Source organism: Sycon ciliatum, chromosome 3, assembly GCF_964019385.1.
Source record: "Sycon ciliatum chromosome 3, ocSycCili1.1, whole genome shotgun sequence".
NCBI lineage: Eukaryota > Metazoa > Porifera > Calcarea > Leucosolenida > Sycettidae > Sycon > Sycon ciliatum.
Genome location: NC_088645.1, coordinates 36,422,834 through 36,444,302, shown reverse-complemented (window position 1 = coordinate 36,444,302; position 21,469 = coordinate 36,422,834). Strand labels below are relative to the sequence as shown.

Below are 21,469 nucleotides of genomic sequence, written 5' to 3'. Positions count from 1 at the left end.
GATAAAAAGTTTTTCTTGGAAGGACTTGATGTGTATGTGTATGCATGTGTATTATTTTTTCGCAGACATCAATGAGTGTTTTCTGCCCTCACCACCCTGTGACTATAAAAGGTGCATCAATGAGGTGGGAAAATATTCATGCTGCCAACTCGGGTATAGAGCCAATAGGACAATTCCAGGGATCGAAGAATGTACAAGTTAGTACTGTTGATCTACATTAAGCTTTACATGACTGTCGGGCGCCGAAGAACGGACCGTCGAAGAACGACCAGGCTATATTTTCACATTTTTTTTAAGACAGGTCTAGGCTGTATGTTTTGCAGATAAGAACGGAAACCGTAATGTACACTATAATGTACACTCAGACGTATAACTCTGCATATGTGTACATGTAAGTCGGTGCCATCAAATAAGAACGAAACTGCTGTATTCGCTAAAAGTGAGAGGGGGCTAGGCTAGAACCCTGACCCACTAGTTCTTCGGCGCCCAACGGTGCTGTAGTTATTGGCCGCAACAGGAATTCCAGACAGACGATTTATTCCGGATGGATTATTTGAATTGACAAGGCACCTGTGTTTACATCTAGTTTTAAGTTTGAGAGAACAATCAATGTGTCAAGTAGAGAATGAAGTATGCGTTTGCCAGGGGGTGCTTGCCCTCCCCTCCCCTCCCCCCCCCCCCCAACCTCCCCAGCGCTGGGTGACAGCAAGCGCTGACAGACCGAATAAAGGGAAATTCTACAGCGGAGGACAAAGATCAAACAACAAGTCCAGTAGGTCATATCATGCGATTGCACTCAGTCTGTCATAGTCAGAACTAGAGGTGAAATGACTGCGTCAATAAGTCGATTGGCCAGTTGATAAGGTTGAGTCGATAGAAGGAAAACCCCTTATCAACTCGCACATATGTTATGATCACAAGGCAGCGCTACAATCTCGCTGGCCATATCTTTCGTTTGGCCCCAACTGCACCTCCACAATTGGCAGTGGATATGTATCTTCTCTTGGCCAACGACGAGGGCACTGAACGCTTCAGGGGTCGACCTCGGACGACTTTGGTAACGGTCTTGCAAACGGAACTGTCATTATGGCATGGACTTACCCTCCACCAGCCGCTAGATGCTGACGCAGTACGCACAATGGCAGCGGATCGACTGATTCTCGTGATCCACGTGATTCCGCCAGACATGTTGTATGCATATTCTATTTTATTGTATACTTTGGATGAAGTTTTCCAGTAGTCCTATTGGTATTGTTGCTAACGGCTTTTGTTGACGTCACTTCTGTCATTTCATTGTATCGTATTACTCTTTAGACATCAATCCTGAATGGCATAAGCGAAAGTGGCAACCCCGCCACCTACGCGGACATGCTTTTTAATAATAATAAATAAAATGTGAAAAAGATACCGTATTTTTGGAGTATAGTGCGCACCTTTGTATAACGCGCACCCCCAATCTTCATTGGGGGTGCGCACTTCAATCTTCATTGAAGTACATGCATTTCATATTCGGAGCATAGTGCACACCTGCGATTAAGGGCCTAAAATACCACATCTAAAGTGCGCACTATACTCCGGAAAATATGGTACATAACATGGCCATAAGTACGTGGTGCATGCACTTGTCCTGCAAGTGTCCTACTGTACAGTAGACGGGTCACATGAATCCGAGTGCAAGAACCGTTCAAAACCGGCCCGCTGCATGGGTCCGTTTGAACGTTGTAATCTACAACTTGCTCATATTGTGCTTTGGTTCGCTTGTGAACGGGTGTGTGTGTGTGTGCGCCCATGCATGTGCATGTATGTATGTATGTATGTATGCGCAATTATGCTATGCTTGCGTTGAGGGAGTAGTGCAATACCGGGAGATGACACGGGCAAACATCCGGGATTACGAGCTTTGCCTCACAAAAAAAATACAAACCGCGCGAAAATTCAAATTTTTGCTCTTTTGACAGCGCTGAGAAACCTTCAAATAGTGACGAGAAGACCAGACGTATCCCTTCGTGGCAACCTGCCACTTGTTCTCTTCAGCTCGAGCCTTTTTTGGGAGCTAGTCTGGTACATCGTCCACACTGCTGCCAAGTCTCGACTCCCCAAAATGGATGGAAGTGACGAATATGGAGGGCGCTATCCTAGGTAAGTAACGTGATGGAATTTTCTCATCTTGACATGGTGTAACACGAACCTGAATTTCTCATTTGGACTCACTCGGACACCTCACCAAGTTGGGATATTTCGAAACTATACATATTTGTCTACCATTCTACTTCATCTCAATGTGTTAGAGACTATTGCCCCGATCCTGTTCAACTTGTTCATGGGTGCGGTTGTTGAAAAGTGGCATGCTTCCATCGCCAATGACGGGGATATCGGTATCCAGGTGTCGCAGTTCCGCAGAGACTGCTGGTTCAATACGCGCCTCAGAGAGTGTCGCAGAGTGACTACAATGGAGTGTCAGTTTGCGGACAATGCGTCGCTGTTCGCCAAAACCTACGGTGGTGCTGAAAGGGCCTTGGCCTCGTTTCGGGAGGTTGCAGCATATTTTGGCCTGTCAGTCAATCTGGGCAAAACTGAGTTCATGCCTAGGGGCGTTGGTGTGGTGGCGTCGGATATGTTGCCTTTGGTTGGAACCGTTGAATACGTGGACAGCTTTCGCTATCTTGGCTGCCAGATCACTCATGATACTAGGAGTAGCTTTGATGTCTCTCGCAGGATCGCTGCAGCTTCGGGTACATTTGGCGCCTTGAAGAAGGCTGTGTTTGCGAACCCCGAGTTTCCTATCGGTCTGAAGCGTGTTGTGCACAGAGTCACTGTGCTGGCGGTACTCCTGTATGGTGCTGAGAACTGGCCACCGAGGCAGCGGGATCTCCAGCGTTTGGAGTCGTTTCACCTGCAATCTATACGCATGGTCCTGGGCATCAGTCGGACGCGCCAGAAGGACGAGCACGTAACAACCATTCAGGTGCGGCAGTGGTGGGGAGACAAGGAGTGGGTCTCGGACAAGGTCCGGCGCCATCGTCTCCAATGGCTCGGCCACCTGGCTCGCATGGATGACCGTATTACCCGCCAATTGCTCTTTGGTGCCTTGCCGTCTAAATGACCTCCACATGGCCCCCGGAAGAGGTGGAAAGACCCAGTCAAACATGACCTGGCGGCGGTGTCCATTGGCATAAATGAGTGGCTTGACACAGCAGACGATAGGTCTAATTGGAGAGCCAGGTGTCAGGATGGAGTCTACAGCGTGGTATGCTCATGTGTACAACCTGCCGTGAAAACACTCCTGTGTATGGCCTGCACACGCCGTTTCAGCCGTCCTCAAGACATCGCTAGACATAGTTGCACCTCTTGTCGCTCTGCAAAAGCAAAAGACAAACAGTGAAACAGCCGTTCACGTCCCGCCGGACTCGCAGGGCCTCATGCCGCGTCCCGAAGACAGCACTCCTTCAAGTCGCCCCGTTTGGGGACACATAGTCTATCGTGGCAGTGGGCGAAGGAAGGGAAGGTGTGTATGTGTGTGTGTGTGTGTGTGTGTGTGTGTGTGTGTGTGTGTGTGTGTGTGTGTGTGTGTGTGTGTGTGTGTGTGTGTGTGTGTGTGTGTGTGTGTGTGTGTGTGTGTGTGTGTGTGTGTGTGTGTGTGTGTGTGTGTGTGTGTGTGTGTGTGTGTGTGTGTGTGTGTGTGTGTGTGTGTGTGTGTGTGCAGGACAGCTACGGCACTACTACATGCTGTACGTAATTGTTAGATTGACAGCATGAAACAAGGTGTAGAACACTGTGGTCGAAAACAGTGACCTTACTACAACCTTCCGCGGTTGGCAGAGCCCCGGTCCCTGCGGACCATTTAAACCATATGGGTATCGCACCCGGTTCTGACCCTCATTATGCTAGGGGGTTAGGAGACTACTCCTGATGCCGTCTTGTTGTCTTCGCTCTTTTCTTTAACTTGTATAAAAACTTCTTTTTCTTTTTCTTTTTTCTTCCAACTTCTGCCCATGGCGTCCTTCTCTCAGCTCGTCAGCTGTCAACAGTTTTTTTGGCATCACCATGACACCGTCGCGACAAGGTGCTCTCTGTAGACGGGGTTGGTGATGTCCCAATGTGGCCATGTCTAGGCCTTCACCACGTCGGAACATCCCGGCTACACGTTGGTCACGTCAACTACTTATGTTTGTAAATCACTTCGTTGTTGATCTTACTGTGTAGTTTTGTTTCAAAAACCTGAGAAAAACCTGAGAAAAACCTGAGAAAAACCTGAGAAAAACCTGAGAAAAACCTGAGGGAACTGAGAGTTTTTTAAACTGGTTTGAGGGAAAGAGACAAACGGGAAAAGTCTGAAGAAAAAATTGACTGTCACCACCAGGACTCGAACCAGGGACCCTCGCTTGTAGCCAGCGATGCTCTAACCACTGAGCTATGGTGTAGTCGTCATCCCAGCAGAGGCCGTTCAACATTTTTTTCAGACTTCGTAACTCACACTTCCTGTGAATCCACACAGGCGGGTGGGACGCAGCCCTCACTGTAACCCAGACACTTCACGTACAAACTAGCACGCTTTAGAACTGAGAGTTTGTCTTTTTTTACACGTTGGGTTCACGTCGGATACACGTTGGATGCATTGACGGAAGAGCTAGATACTAACATGTATGTTCAATATTTTCGAACCGGATGCGATACCCATATGGTTCAAATGGTCCGCAGGGACCGGGGCTCTGCCAACCGCTGAAGGTTGTAGTAAGGTCACTGTTTTCGAACACAGTGTCCTCCACCTTGTTTCATGCTGTCAATCTAACAATTGCGTGAACTACAACACGGTTTATCTAATGCTGGTTTACCAGTGTTGGATTATATCATGATGTACGTGTGGCGGCCATGTTCCTCTATCCATTCTTCAAATTTGAAACTCGGATGTTGAGCCAATAATAAATGTAGAAAGTAATTAGTGCGACGCCGAGTCTGTTGAAGAAGACTGTGCGCAGCAGTGTATACTGTATATCTGAAAGTACGGGTGGAGTGTGATGGAGAGGATGCGGAGTGCCAACGTCTTCGGACGTCTACAGATGTTGACGGTGTTTTCGCTGGCGGTTCTCCAGTGGTGCTCTAACCAGGAGGTATTTCGGACACCCAGCTGGCCTGCCTATAGACATTTTGGATGTGGTCGAGTACCTGTCAGCTCATGCTATAAGACCCTGGGCGGAGGAACTGACCCGGACAGGATGAACTGAGGGACATAATTATCAACTGTATGCAAAAATGACAATCCCATTGCTGTACATAGAATTTCACCATTTCAAAAGTGCTGCATAATTAAAATACCATTGTAGCAACCCTTAGACATGTTAGATCAATCCAAAACTTTCACAGAGTGAACATTAGGTGTGTTTGATCGTTTTTGAACAAAACTGATAATCGAATTTTGGTCTGTGGTCATATTTTAGCGTCCTCTGGCTCACATGATGTTGGTATTCGATTTACTCTGTACTTTATAGGGTACCTCACTTCAAACTCTCCAACTACGGTCTCTTCGCTGCATATGTTCACTTCACTTCCAAAAAAAACAAATAATAATTAGATAAAAATTGAATGCACCAAATTTTCGGGCATGGCCCATCTTCAGGGTGAAAAAGAAAACCATTCAACTGCAATGGAGTCTGCGAGTGCTTAGAAAAGTTTTACTCTGTACTTGGTTTAATTAACTCGGATTTTCACCATAACTCTGTACTTATGGTTGATAAATATGGTGGTAAAGACACACCTGGCAATATGGCGGTAAACACACTAGGAAACATACGCCTGCCCACACACGCTCTCTAGGCTGCAAAGTTCTGGCACAGAGCTCTCCTTCTCACCACCATCAGCCTACGGTTCGCGCCTGGCGCCTGGTCGATGCAGATGTGTCGATGCAGGTGTGTCTTCATCAACCATAAGTACAGCTGCAGTGGTGTCTTCAATTTCATTTTAACTCTGTACTTGATCGATAATTTCATTTTCCACGCACCCGTCAACCGAGATGGCTTACTGACTAGCCACATATCTCGGTTCTACCACAAACTGAATGGAGACATTCTCCAGTGAAAAAATGAACTCTCTGATCAGGTGTCTGATGGGTGTTTTGAGCACTAAACTATGACTAACAGCAGAGAAGGTCTTGGACGTGTCGCTGCTGTCTAAGTATTGTACTCTCTATTCATCACGACACTTGTGTTATGATTTCAAGTACGGCTTAATAGTGCACTAAATGACCTAAGTAAAATATGAGTTCGATCACAGTCCAGAGTTGCAGGTCGGTCATTCACTCCTTTGCTGTCCGCATACATCGTTGAAAACTCTCTTTGTTTCTTCTCCTTCAGTACAAGCATGCCCATCCGTGAGTAGTCTCAGAGGCACCGTCACCGACATAACCCCTTTGTTGAAGAGATTGGCCTGCCTTCCGGGCTTGGAATTCCCGCCTGGCACACCAACACTGCAGTACTGTGACGGTCAAAGCTTGTGGCCAATTTGTGAGGGTAAGTGATTGAGAAGTGCATCGTTTAATGATTTTGACCGTTATCTTGCATGGCATAATTCATTCCACCTTGTCTTGTGTACTGTAGACCCCCCCCCCCCGCTAGTGTCGCGCAAAATCCTGATGATGGGTGCTTAGGGAATCGAACAAATTTTCAAAGAGTGGGGGGGGGGAGGGGAGGAGTTGGGAGGGCGATTGATTTGAGAAACCATACTCAGAGTGCCAAGTAGTCACAATTTCCAAACACCACTGTGCTAAGAATTCTTTTTTTTACCCGAACAGATATTAATGAATGTAATCTGAAGACCCACAACTGCAATAGCCAGTCAGCAACATGTGCTAATATCTATGGGTCCTATGTATGCGAGTGCCGTCCAGGGTTAACCTGGAATGGCACTGACTGTCAAGGTATTTCCCAGCGCTCGTGATGTTATCTTATATCAGGTTTATGATCATCTTGCGGCTGTGCTGCAATGTTTCAATCTATTAAACTGACGAAACATCTTACCCTGACACAACTCCCTTCGGTCCCAACATCCTACCCTGACACAACATGCCACCCTGACACAACATGCCACCCTGACACAACATGCCACCCTGGTCTGTTGAGATGCTATTCAATACGCACGTGTGTTCGTAGATCATTGAAATTGTCACAGTTGGGGTTAAGTATTCCTTGAGTACATTGGGTACATCCTTGTGGTCATATTTCACATCGATTCAATCCATTTCTGCTTTTCCTCTCAAGGAACATGGGTTCCACCTCTCGAAGCAGGAGTTCAGGGACGGCCTTGCCTTGCGGTATGACTGGCCTCTCCTCGATGTCCCCACGAAGTGTGCCTTCGGAGTTCTGTTCTCCACTGCTCATGCCATGTGTTGCCCCCGGGGTGGCTTCCCTACAATCCGCCATAACGAAGTCCGTGACATGGTAGGGGAGCTGCTCACGGAGGTCTGCCACGCAGTGGCAATCGAGCCTCAGCTAGCCCCGCTCTCTGGAGAGGTGTTTACGGCTGCATCGACAAACACCGCCGAGGATGCCCGCGCTGATGTCCGTGCCCGTGGCTTCTGGACCCGAGCACAGGATGCTTTCTTTGATGTACGCGTCTTCCATCCTGATGCGGCGTCCTACTCAGCCCAACCACTGGATGCCCTACTGCTTCAGCACGAGCGCCAGAAGAAGCTGCAGTATGGAGAGCGAATCCTCATTGTGGATCGTGGCACATTCAGCCCGCTGGTGTTGTCAACTTCTGGTGTTGCCGCCCCTGAATGCGAAATGTTCCTTAAGCGCCTCTGTGGCTTGCTTGCCAGGGCTGATTCCAGCATGCCCTATGCACACCATGTTGCATATGTGCGCTGCAGGCTGTCTTTCGCGCTGCTCCGGTCCGCTGTCATGTGTGTTCGTGGGTCTCGGTCGGCATACCATCGTCCAGGTAACGAGCTCAGGGAGCTGGCAGTGGTTGAAAGCCGGATCTAAAACCATTGTGTTTTAGTGTGACTCTCACCATTCCGGAGACATATTTTCCACACCTGTGTAGTATTTTTAATATTATCAGTTCCTATCATACCCTGGTTTCTCATCATTGTGTTGCTTTTGCCCGTACAAGAGGCTTTATCACCTCGTAAAAAATAAAATAAAATAAAAAATTCAATCCATTTAGAGATGTACCGTAAAGTGGCACGACGGCACTGCCTCTTTAACCTATGTCGGAGTCATAGGCAGCGAAACCAGGGATAGGGGATATTTGCCTGCACTTATACTTAGCGTTCATAGTTTGACAGCAGCATGAAACAAGGTGGAGGACACCGTGTTCGGAAACAGCGACCTTTCTACAACCTTCCACACGGTTCAGTTTAATACAGGCCCGTAAAAAAAAAGTAAATTATCGTGTCCGTTTTCGAAGGGAACTCACGACAGCTGCTAATGCCCTTTAAACCCTAGAGGCGGATGAGGAGATACGTCTCACAACCACTGGCAAAAGTGCCGAGAAACCCCATTAGCTGCATCCACGTACCCCTTGTGACTGGCCACAAGTTTCCAGTTGACTGTGGGTAGCAGCACGACTGGAAAAAAAACGCTCCCAGGCAGGACTTGAACCAAGTGCCTCTCGTATCTCAATCATGGACTTTGACCCACCGCATGGGCTTATATGTAACACTATTGGTGAAACACCCCCGGAGCTGAATATACTAATAAGCATAGTGATAACACCGTTGTGCTGCCCAAGACAAGGAGGGTATTCCCCAAGACCAGCAGCGTTTGATTTTCGCCGGCAGGCAGTCGGAAGCAGGAGTCCACTCTTCATTTGGTACTTCGCCTCCGTGGTGGGATGCAGATTTTCATCAACACTCTTCCTGGCTAGACAATCACTCTTCACGTCGCGCAAAGCGATGCTATCGACAATATGAAGACCACGATTCAAGACGAGGAGGGAGGTCATTTGTCTGACGCAGAGCTAGCCGCTCTGAGTGACCGGCTTAACCAAGATGAAGATAAAACCTGGCTTGCAGACCACCGTAGCTCCAGCCGCCGCCGAGGTTACTAACGCTGATTCCAGGTATGGCATTTTCTTTCCTGTCTTTCTTCAGTCTCCCTGTTCTCTTCAGTCTTCCTTTATGCGAGTGTGCGAATTCAGTTTAGTTTGGTAGGCATCTGATCATGGTGAGCCACGGTTTACCCAGCTAACGTGGGACAATGTGTGTTACAACGCCCCTTATAGTTATAGTGTATTCCGTTCGGTTTTTGAACTGCGATGTTCCTGGCGGGTTGTGCCAGCGTTGTGCAGCAAGAGTGCTGTGGTTTTTCAGGTCCTATTTGGAGGACAGTTCTTTCCCCTTTTGACCCCGTGAGATCGTGTGAACCTGGTGTGCTTCTACTTTATGATTTGTTTATCAGTACATTCTTCTGTCTATTCCAAACGTTAACATTTCCGATATTATTTGCCATACTCCGGTTGACGCTCTCCCAGCAATTCGCGATCTACTATAATGTTCACGACTCCATACCTGTATTATATTATGCAAGTCATCCATTCTGCCTATCTCTTATCGTCGAGTTTATTCCGACGCGACCATGCATGCCGCCAGTTTTTTTCTAAATAGCAGCCAGTTGTTGATGTCAGCTAACACCTACATGTAGTATTCGAATCACGAGGGCGTGATTGTATTTGAGAGGGGAGGTGTAGCGTTGGCACGCTGGTGACTTCAAAGCGTATAGCGTTTAGTGTTTAGAGTATAGCATATCCCTGTACTGTATCCACATACGTTAGCGTATCTGCGTACGCCCTGCTCTCTCTGTCTATCTATCTACAGTAAATCATATTATGTTAACGACCTGCAAAGTTAAAGATTTTCTGATTTTCGAAGGGAAACGGTTTGAAAAGTTAACGATTTTCTCAGACAGATGCTCGTCAAGGACATTCATTGTTGTCCATCACAGGAATAGTATACCTCGATGTCAGGAAAATAAAAAAAATGAATTTTATCCAGCGTAAGAGCGTAAAAAATTCAAATTATTCGATATCCTGCCGCTTCGTCAAATTTCATTTGAGAGACTTCGGAGTTGTTCGAGCCGACTACTGAGCGTCTCTGCTATCATCTAGATCTTTCGATTGCTGAATTCCGTTGAGAACTGACCGAGTTACGATCCGTTGAACACGCGCTGCATGCCATAATGTGAAATGATCGATTTCAATCATGCGAGGCCCAAATCAAACGACTTTTGCTAACGAATTTTAAAATAACGACAAATCTTTGCTCGTTAACTCGTTAGATTTACTTGTTCCTTACATATTCATGATTAAATTTTACAGTATATCTACCCATCTATCTCTCTTTCCATCTCTCTCTCTATCTCTCTTCATCTCTCTATCTCTCACTATCTCTATCCCTCTCTATCTATCTCTACATATCTCTCGCTCTCTCGCTCTCTTGTTCTCTCTCTCTCTCTCTCTCTCTCTCTCTCTCTCTCTCTCTCTCTCTCTCTCTCTCTCTCTCTCTCTCTCTCTCTCTCTCTCTCTCTCTCTCTCTCTCTCTCTCTCTCTCTCTCTCTCTCTCTCTCTCTCTCTCTCTCTCTCTCTCTCTCTCTCTCTCTCTCTCTCTCTCTCTCTCTCTCTCTCTCTCTCTCTCTCTCTCTCTCTCTCTCTCTCTCTCTCTCTCTCTCTCTCTCTCTCTCTCTCTCTCTCTCTCTCTCTCTCTCTCTCTCTCTCTCTCTCTCTCTCTCTCTCTCTCTCTCTCTCTCTCTCTCTCTCTCTCTCTCTCTCTCTCTCTCTCTCTCTCTCTCTCTCTCTCTCTCTCTCTTCCTCTCTCTCTCTCTCTCTCTCTCTCTCTCTCTCTCTCTCTCTCTCTGTCCACAATATGACATTGTTGTTCATGCCTTGGTGTTTACCCCTGTCCAGAACTTAATGAATGCGAAAAGCGGAATTTTACATGCAGCAGTGATGCTCACTGTACTAATCAGACTGGGACATTCTCATGTGTTTGCAAGCCTGGATTTATTGGAGATGGATTTTCCTGTACAGGTACGTTCTTTCCACACATGCCCTGGCCACGTCTTCAGTCCCAACTTTTGTCTTTTTTTATATTGAATTGGGCAGGTGGCTCATATTGTTTGGGAAACGAGGAATGCACCGGAAATGACATATACCCAAGATGACTGCCTGCAGTGCACCGGTGATCATTTACGCATTATCAAATTCGCTGCGCAGGCCCAAATTGCAATTTCACGACATATTTTACCTTCAAATTATCATAACTTCACCATTGGCCGATTCCATGATCTTGCGCTTCTTGGAAAGGTCCGTCAGCGACGAATGCACAGAGCCCACATTCGACATCTATCAAGCCACAAGTCGAGAGCCCCCACTTGCCAAACTTGCCCCAGTGCCAGATCTGCGGGCAGAATCCAAATTGTCTCGCCATTTCACTCTCCCCCATCGCTGGACTTTGAATTTTTGTGTAAAGAACATGTCATGCAAAAAAGAAAAATCTGACTTTGAAATGTTCTTGAGGGCAGAAAAATTGCAATTGCCGTGATTTTACTTTCGGCGGACGATATCGTTGCAAGGGAGTGTCGTAGCTCTTCGGCAATTGTTCGAGATGGTGTTTTCTATTAAATGGCGATAGACCCCTCGATCGTGAAATTTGGTCAAGAAATGACTGAGATATGATGGATTTACTGATCGAAGGATAGTCGTAGATATTTGGCTATAAGGAACCTGAAGGACCTCCTGAGGTGCCCCTGGTAGAAGCGCAGCCTGGTGAGGGCCAGAATATTGGAGCGGACGACTTCACTGGTCGACAATCAAATAAAGATTGGTGTTTCTGCCAAAAATGTGGGGTGATGTAGAGGGCAGTCGATTACCTTCACTGTCGAGAGAGCGCTGCAGCTGTTAGCATTGGCAGCCCTTTGACATACGTTACACATCACCCCGACTTCGCGTCGGCTTGTCTTAACAAAACTGTTCTGGCCATATGCCTCACGGCGTATAGAGAATTTCGAGATCCTCGAACTCGGACCAGTGAAGTCGTCCGCTCCAATCTCCTGCCGCTGTATAGTGTTTGCTAATTGAGGACGTAGCTCGCTGTTTTATCAGCGCTTGCAATTGGGCTATTTTCAAGACGATCATTTGTGGCGTCAAGGGATGATTGCCCTCGTCTTCTGGGATGCTGGCGTGGCTAAGTGGTGCTGCCCCAAGAAGTCTTCTAGGGTGAGGTAATGTTGGCTTGATGAAGTTTTGTTCGTAGCTTGTTTTTGTACGCTGCGCCGGTGCTCGTTTGTAGACCCATTAATCGTGCCAATATTGGGCCAATATTGAAGGGTATGCAAATTTCATGGTTCCCTTCAAAAGGTTTTGCGCGGGCTTTGGAATGTCGATCTATACCCCAAAGCAAACCTACCTGCAAAATTTGAGCGAAATCTGAGAGGCCTACTTGCACATATGTTCTGGTTTTCTCAGACATGCTCTCTTAAGTCGAACAAGTCATATATGTGTGTGCACATGTGCAGGTGGGGTTGGAAGTAGTGTTGATTTTACACTATTACAGCGACCTCACCCGGAGTCCCGAGCTGCTGAGAATGCAACCCAAATCGCGAAATCGTGGTCATGTGGCAGGTTTAAGGACTTCCTGGACGAGGCAAGATGTATTCAAGCACACCTACCCGCTGGAAACCGTCGCCAGAAACTGCCTGATACAGTGAATGATACAACCTTCAGTCGACAAGTATTCGCAGGGAAGATTAACTCTGCAGCGAGGATCGTGGGTGATGACTCACCTGGCTAAGTACTCGGGATGGAGGACTCGGCTGGTGGTGACAAGACTGTGCGTGAGGTACTGTATGACAAGCACCCGTCTTCTTCACTGGCGGTTCCTGGCTCATTGGTGGTGCCAGCCGACTCACAGCGGGTGAACCCAATACTCTTCGAGCGCATCACGCCAAGCCTCATCAAGTTTGTTAGCAGGTCCATGAAGGGCGACGCTAAAAGATGATGCCGAGGTGACGATGCTGTGTTACTGTTACTAGTAGGGTTTGGCCAAGTTTTATTTCGGGTAGTCGTTGTGGGGGTCGGTTAGCATGGTAGAACGGGGGATGACGGTTTTCGTTTTATTGACTAGCAGGTGCCAGCGCTCTTGCCATTCTGCTGCGGCATCGACGCTTCTTTGTAGCGTTGTTGTTGTTAATGTGGTTGTTGTTGTTGTTGTTGTTGTTGTTGTTGTTGTTGTTGTTGTTGTTGTTGTTGTTGTTGTTGTTGTTTCAAATCTTTATTCTCACGATAGCCAGTGGCCAATAAGAGATAATAGTGTAAGAAAGGAGAAAGAGTGAGGAAGAATTGGGTGGGCAGGGCCTAGGGGTTAATGACTACTTAAGTGTACGGGAAGGGGTGGTCGCCACACGAGCATACAGAGTTGCGTACTTAAGTGTAAGGGCAGGGGTGGTCGCTACACGAGCATACAGAGTTGTGCAACAGCAGGGATATCTCGGATTTGAAGGGAGTACGAGAAGGGATTTCGCGAAACTGGGTGGGCAGGCAATTAAAGTAATGAAGGGCCTTGTACAGGGGAGAATGGAGACAGCGGTCAGTCCGCGGAGTTGGCAAGTGCCAAGTACGAGAGCGACGTAAATTATACGAAGGTTGCACGTTGCTAGCAGTATGCAGCGAGAGTATATGTGGTGGGGCATAATTGTGGCGCAGAGAATGCGCAAAGAGTATATGTTTAACTTTAAAGCGTGAAAATAATGTTGGCCATTTGATGCGATGCAAAAGGTGGGAGTGTTCTAAGTGTGTGTAAAGGGGAAGGTGGAGACATATTCTGGCGGCTTTCCGCTGGAGTCGTTCTAGCCTGTCAAGGGAAGTGTGGGACAACGGTGTGAGAGCATTGCTCGCATATGAGAATATAGGTAGTATGTATGTCTGATAGATGTGAGATAAAGAATCACTGGTGAGTGTAGACCTTAGTCTAAAAAGAATATTGAAAGACTTGAGTGATTTTTTGACTATGTATTCAACATGCTCCGTCCAACGGAGGTCATGCTGAAAGATTATTCCGAGGTGTTTGTGTTTTTGTGCTACGGTAAGCGGACTATTCCTGAGGGTGATCTGGGGTAGCTGTTCAGGGGGGCGGTTATTGTGGTAGAACGGGAGGATGACTGTTTTCTTTGTGTTAACCAGCAGGTGCCATTTTTGAAGCCAGTCTCCAGCTGCTGTGACACTCTGTTGTAGGTTTCGGGTGCAGTCTTGAAGAGTTCTCGCTATGGAAATCAGAGCGGTGTCATCTGCAAACTGGCTACAGGTGGTGCTGGGATTCTCACATGCGTGTGGAAGGTCAATGGTGTAGACGAGGAATAGAAGCGGCCCAAGAACAGATCCCTGAGGGACGCCGGCAGGGATCTCGAGGAAAGGCGATAGGTCACCATCCACCTGGACCCTTTGCCGACGCCCCAACAGGTACCGTCGGAACCACTCCAGGGCGTTGCCCTGGACACCATAGTGGGAGAGTTTTGCTAGAAGGCCTGCATGCCACACACGATCGAAGGCCTTGCTTAGATCGAAAAAGCAGGCATTGACGTGTTTCCCGTCGTCTCTCGCAGTGGAAAGGGTATGGACGAGACGGGCGAGCTGCTGCTCAGTGCCGTCTTTCTCGCGGAATCCGGACTGCTGGTTGGGCAGGTGGGGTGTGATGTGCTTGTAGAGGAGTTGATGTGCAAAATTTTCTTGGATTTTTGATGTAGTGCTCAAGAGAGAGATGGGTCTATAATTTGTTGGTTGAGTTGGGTCACCCGGCTTGGGTACTGGAGTAATGGTGGCATCTTTCCACTCCTGTGGGATTTCTCCGGTTTGGAACGATAGATTAAAGAGGGACGATAACGACGGTGCAAGTTCTTTCGCCGCTTCTTTGAGTAGGCGGTTTGGAATAGAGTCAAACCCGGGGCTTTTGTTGGTATCAACTCCGCGGAGGAGTTTTTCGACCTCAGCTTGGGAAGTCGAGATTTCTTGAAGGGGACTGAGGATGTCAGGGGTGGTGTTGATGGCTGGAGTTTGCTCATCCGCATTGGCCACGGACAGCTTGCTCTGTGAAATGAAGAATTCGTTGAGGGCAGCGGCTTTTTGTGCTGGTGTCGTTGCAGGAGTTGCTTGGCTGACGAGTTCGGGTATGCGTTGTTTTGTAGCTGTAGTTAGGTGCTTCATGAGGCGGTGTAGGGAAGTAGAGGAGGCTGTTGAGTTGTTTACGAAATCCGATTTAGCACGACGCAGGAGGGAGGTGACACGGTTTCTTTGGGCAGTGAACGTGTTCCAGTCGTCAGGCGAGCATGAGTGAAGGTATATTCTGTGTTTTCTGTGCTTATCCTTGATCTCTTTCAAGAGGCCCTTTGATATCCATGGTCGTGCTGGCACGTTCTTCCTGTCCCAAGGGGGGTGAGTGCGAGTAACTTGGCATTGTTCTTGGGCGATGCTCAGGACATTGTCGCGCCAGGATCGCCAGAAGGTGTCAACTGGGCATGGGTCGTGTTGGTTTGGATGGTGGTTCAGATTTGTGCGTGAAAGGGCTTCTCGAAGAAGGTGGATAGTGCTGTCTGTCCATGACCAGAATGTGGTGCTTCTGGATCTTGGAGGGGAGTTGTTAATTATGGGGGGCAGTTGATTATTGATGTGGCCGCTGATAGTAGTGTGATCGGATGCGCCAAATGGTGGAAGTGATTGGATATGAATATCATTGGTGTAGAGTGAGGAGATAACAAGGTCTAGACATGAGAGAGGTGTTTGTCGGTGGATGTAAGTAGGGAATCTGACATGTTGTGTGAGGCCGTATGTGTGTAGCAGAGTTTGTATGTCGTCCCCAAGGCGATCTGTTCTGTCTGTGGTGAGCCACGCACTGTTCTTGGCATTGAAGTCTCCAAGTAGTAGGAGGTCGTCACCTTCGGCTCTAGCGGTTTTGATGCTTCTTTCCAGTTCCGCACAGAAGAGGGTGCCATCGCTACGGGGTGGTCGGTAAATGTTTGCAACAACGAGGGAAAGGTTACCGGTGGAAATTCTCGTCCATATGCATTCTGCTGCTGTCATTGGTATTGTCAGTACCCTTGTGTTGAAACTTTCCGCTGTGTACAAGGCAACACCACCACCATAGTCCTGTCTGTCAGCTCTGATCAGCTTGTAGCCTGGGATTGCATAGAGACTGTCAGGGTCTGATGTGTCAGCCCAGGTTTCCTGGACTGCAATGACTGATAGTTGGTTGGTTGGTTGGTTGTGTTTATTTAAATTCGCAAACCGAACGGACTGAACATGTCCAATGACAAGGAAGCGAATGAAGTCCAAATAACCCAGGAATGGGGACAGAGATGAAAAGAAAATAATGGGAACAGAAGGTTCTCGGCAAAGGAAGAAGAGAAAGGAAGGAAAAAAAAAGAATAATGGACAAGAAGAAGAAGAAGAAAAATCGTGGTCACGGCGAGAAGAAAGCTTTTAGCAAAAAGACAAAGGAAAGGATGAAGGAGAAAATGGGGAGACACATCGTGGTCACGGCCAAAGCCGGAGTAGCGGCAGGACACAGTAGACAAAACAACACCAGGAACAAGCACGCATGAAGCATGGGCCATGCCGGCCCAGAAGCGGGAGACCCCGAAAGGAAGAGAGAAGAGAAGAGAAGATAGAGAAATCGAAGCATTGCACATCTACATGTACGCCCACACATCCACACATCCACACATCCACACACCCACACATCCACACACCCACACATCCACACATCCACACACCCACACATCCACACATCCACACAAACACACACACATACATCTACATGTACATACCCACACCTACGCACCAATACACACATACTTAGACACATACCCCCCCCCCACACACACACACGCGCGCGTGCACACACACACACACGCGCGCGTGCACACACACACACACACACGCACAACACACACACATATACACACACACACATGTACATTGACAGCCACACATACAATTGCTTTGCAATGTTCTCAGTTCATAGAAGAAACGGGACTGCGGCAGCACGGAATTGACGAGGAACAGAGATGGAGCGAATACTGCTTGGCAGGTTGTTCCAGCATAGCGCACCCTGGAAGGCGAATGTCCCCTTTCCAGAGTTGCTGCGGGCGGGTGGCAGGCAGAGACCCATGCTGGAGTCCAGGCGCGTGGACCGGCCACAAGCTGGCAGTAAGAGAACCTGAAGCTCAGGACTTGCTTGGCCGTAACGGCAGCGCCATGCAAGGAATGCCAGCTTCTGCTTGTACACTTCGGTAACCCGATACAGTGAGAGGCGCTCCAGTAGGTCATGTGCGGATGTCCACGGCGGGCGTCCGAACACTACACGGGCACCACGGTTTTGCAGAACCTGTAGTCGATGACAGTGCCTGGCTGCCAGAGATGTCGAAAATGCATTTGATCCATATAGAAGATCGGGCATTATGATGGACTGGAAATAAGTTATCCGACCCTGTGTGCTGAGGCAACGCCGCATCCTCCACAGGACTCCGATCTTTCGTGATACACTGTTTGCACAGCGGGTTACGTGGTCATCCCAAGACATGTTGCTATCAAATGTTACGCCAAGGTACCCGGCAGACTCCACAAGAGGCAGCAGGGTCCCGTTACAGTTCACCGAGAGTGGAGTATGCTTCTCAGGTAGGTTCCCGGAAATGGAGATCACCTGGCTTTTGGAAGCATTCAGGATCAAGCCACGGTCGTTTAGCCAGTTAGCAATAGCTGAAGCTGACGCAGACAGAATTGCAGACACTTCAGACTTAGTCGGTTTGCTGCAAGTGAGACCAATGTCATCTGCAAACTGCAAAGACAAAGCATGTCCAGCAACATTGGGTATTTCCCGAGTGTATATGTTGAACAAAATGGGGCCGAGCACAGATCCCTGTGGCACTCCGCAGGTGCAGAGAGTGATAGTGCTGCGTGATGGTCCGATACACACACGCTGGGTCCGTTCGGAGAGGTAAGAAATGAACCACCGCAGGGCTGTGGCCGTGACACCAACATTGAAGAGGTCGAGAATTAGTTGGTGATGTCTAACTTTATCGAATGCTTTGGACATGTCCAGTAAGCAGACACCTGTGTACATTCCTTTGACCCGGGCAGTAAGGATACGGTTGGTGATGAGAGCTAGTGCATCCTCAGTGGAATGGCCGCTGCGAAATGCAAACTGAGTGGAGGGAAGTGACTCCGTGATGTTCATGACTGATACAAGTTCCTTCTGCACTAGCTTCTCTAAAAGCTTGGACAGGATTGGGAGAAGGGAAATGGGACGGAAGTGAGTGGGAACTGCTGGGTCACCAGCTTTATATAGCGGTGATACGTGTGCAAGCTTGAAGGCAGAGGGTACTGTACCACGGGATAGTGAGGCATTGAAGAGAGCAGCAACAGACGGAGCAATGATATCAGCACAGCACTTCAGAAGTACTCCTGGGATGCTGTCACTGCCTGTGGCCTTGGCTGCATTGATGCCTCTCAGGAGACGATAAACAGAGTTGGTTCGGACATACTGGAAAGCTGATAACGCTGTGGGGCGTGATGGACCCTGTGGCATGGTGAGCACAGGGGGTCTATCATTATCAGTCACAACTTTACTGAAGGCTGTGGCGACATCCTCCACATCACACGTTGGCTCAATACGTTGGCGAGTTCGAGATGTTACAGTGTTGATGATATGCCACAGTTTGCGTGGATTGCGACTATGTTCAGCACATTGGATTTGGAAATACTCATTGCGTTTCCTACGATAGGCATTTCTGGCAGCCGCACGGGCACGCCTGAATGCCGAGTAGAGATGGGTGCTGTCCTTCTTCTGAAGCCACTGGTGACGTAGCCTTTTCTTGCGACACTGGAGTTGGTACAATTCCCTGTCAGACCATGGGGGATATGAGCTCGCCTTCCTGCTGGTGGATTTGAGAGGGGCATGTCTGTCAAGAGCACACATGAATTTAGTGTGCCAAGTGCTCCACATCTCATCAGTGGATGAAGTCGATTGGAACACGCTCAGGTTGGCATTGGCAAGCTCATCCCGAAATTCTGGAAGGTTTATGGTGCGCATGTTGCGGGTTAAACTGGTTCCCCGGCGTTGCGAGGAGTGTTGATGCTTAGCGGACGGTAGCGCGAGGTCCAGTCTAGCATGTACGGCCGAGTGATCACTCAGAGTGCAGGGTACGACATTGCAGGAGACTGTAGCAGGGCTACTGGTGAGGATCAGGTCCAGTGTTGTGCCGACGGGACATCTTGGGGTTATTCGGGTTGGGACAGAAACTAAATTTCTCAAACCGAAAGAGTGAATTGCATCATTGAAACGGTGGAGCTGAGGTGTTACAGCTGAGCTAACATTAATGTTGAAGTCACCAAGCAGGGTGACAGATGGTGATACCACTGCAGCCTGGTGAAGAGCCTGCTCAAATCTGTCCCAATAATGAATTGATTCAGCAGGGGGGCGATACATACACGCAAAAAGGTGCCGCTGTTTGGAGTGGTGCAGACTGATCCACACGGCTTCAATACCGTCCACCTTCTAATCTGGTTGTACGGTGACAGGAAGTGTAGCCCTGTAATACAGGCACACACCTCCACCAGGACGGCCGGCTCGATCCAGCCTGACAAGGCTGTATCCAGATATTTCTATCTCATTGTTAGCTACTGTGTTGGTGAGCCAAGTCTCGGCCACACCGACAATGTCCCAGTCCATCGAATGCACCAGGTCCGACAGTTCATGTACTTTGTAGCGCAGACTACAAATGTTGAGGAATGCAATGGTCAAATCTTGCTCCAACGGTGCAAGCACTGTTCTTGTAACAGTGGGTTGGAAAGGTGTAGCGTTCGGATTGAGAGGAACTAGGGCTTGAGGAGCAGAGGTTGTCGAAATATGGTACTGTTTTCAAGTTAGCACTCAAATGTTATTCCGTCGATTGTGACCTGTGCGCCACTATTATCCGTATCCTCAGCACCTGAAACTTCATCACTTTCAGCTGCAGTGGAGAAAGCATTGCCGAGTTTGTCAGCCCGAGGAGTTGCTGAGAATGTATGCTTCCCTGACGCCATGGTGAATCCATCTTTGTCAGTGTCAGGTGACTGATGAGGTGCCTTCCCTCTGCCACTGAAAAATCTGTTGCCCTCCTGCATTGGCGTCCTGGTCTCACTGCGTTCCTGATGCAGTGTCTGTGAAAGCATGTCAGTGGTTTGACATGTTTGCACTCCGCCCTGAACTGCAGACTGTCCAGCAGCTCCATCTGTACTACATGTACATGTAGTCATCTCTGAGGCAGCAGTTGAACTATCATGAACTTCACGCTCAGGGTCCATGACCTGACCTGTATTCGACCTTGAACCAGCCTTGTGGATCCGAGAGTACAGCGTGGAGTTGCCGACAGATGCAGAGTTGTTGTTGTGCTGGCCACAGTCCTTCGCGAGGTGCGCACCGGTGCGTACGGGAGCCACACTTGAAGCACGTGGGAACTTGACCCCTGTGCCAAGCGCGAAGTTTTTGACCGGAGCCAGGCAGCACGATTGTAGACGGTACGGTGGACTTGGGTACAACATTTACAAATACAGTGCCAGTCGTGAACGTACAGCCATCCACAGACTTTTCTTCCCGCTTTGGGGGACCAACGGTGGTTCCAAACTTCTCCATCGCCGATGTAATGGCCGACAGCTGAGTATCATCCGCCACGCCAAAGATATGCACAGAGACTACAGCTCCGTCACCAACTAACAGTACTAATTGAGCTCCGTCGACAGTGAGCCCTCTTGATAATACCTCGTCTCTGACAGATGTGGAGGAGAACGAAACTCTACAAGCTCCGTGCCTTCCGCTCAGGTCGATTTGTTTTATTTCATCTGGTTTGACACCAGAGGAAAGCAACAGTCTAATAAAAAAGGCATGGTCCTTCGTGGGAAGGTTGCCACTCAGCTGTATGGAACATACTCGAGACATTTTCGGACCGCTTTTTCTACACAGTACTAATGTTCTTCCACTTGATTTTTTTAAAACAATCACTCGAATGAAGAACATAGTTCGTTCTGAGATTCAGAGCACGAACGGGTAAAGGTAAGTAACTCGTCCATTTTGTTGAATATGCAACGCACGTTGGTGCTGAGAAAGTTCAAATTCACTGACATTGGTATTGTTTTTTTTGTTTTTGGGGGAATTTTATTTTTATTTTTTATGTTTTTTGTCTTTTGGCTAGTTGTTGAAACTTATCTGGACTCAGTGTTTCGGGTGTTTCCTCTGAGGGGAGGGCCATGTCCCATCGGCCTTGGCTTTCTCCTCCATGGTAGAATGGCCGTGGCTGTGTCGGCGACGACGAGGACCGCTGGGTATCCAATCCGCATCGTCAGAGGCAACCTTGGTGGCCCCGTCGTCGTGGCCTGCCCCAGTGCCTGTAGGCGGAGGGGTGCCGGACATTGGGGGTGTACTGGGAGCGATTACCTGCAAGCTGGAACTCTCAGC

General features: G+C 48.4%; 1 protein-coding gene across 1 annotated transcript in view; it reads left to right on the top strand.

Moving 5' to 3' along the window:
- LOC135813033 (fibrillin-3-like) overlaps positions 1-21,469 on the top strand; it is a 54,015-nt gene that overhangs the window by 6,412 nt on the left and 26,134 nt on the right. The window contains exons 4-8 of the mRNA XM_065326252.1: positions 66-197; positions 6,348-6,503; positions 6,785-6,861; positions 7,251-7,932; positions 10,897-11,019. Coding sequence (XP_065182324.1) covers positions 66-197; positions 6,348-6,503; positions 6,785-6,861; positions 7,251-7,932; positions 10,897-11,019 — 1,170 coding nt within the window. The remainder of the gene's footprint in view (positions 1-65; positions 198-6,347; positions 6,504-6,784; positions 6,862-7,250; positions 7,933-10,896; positions 11,020-21,469) is intronic.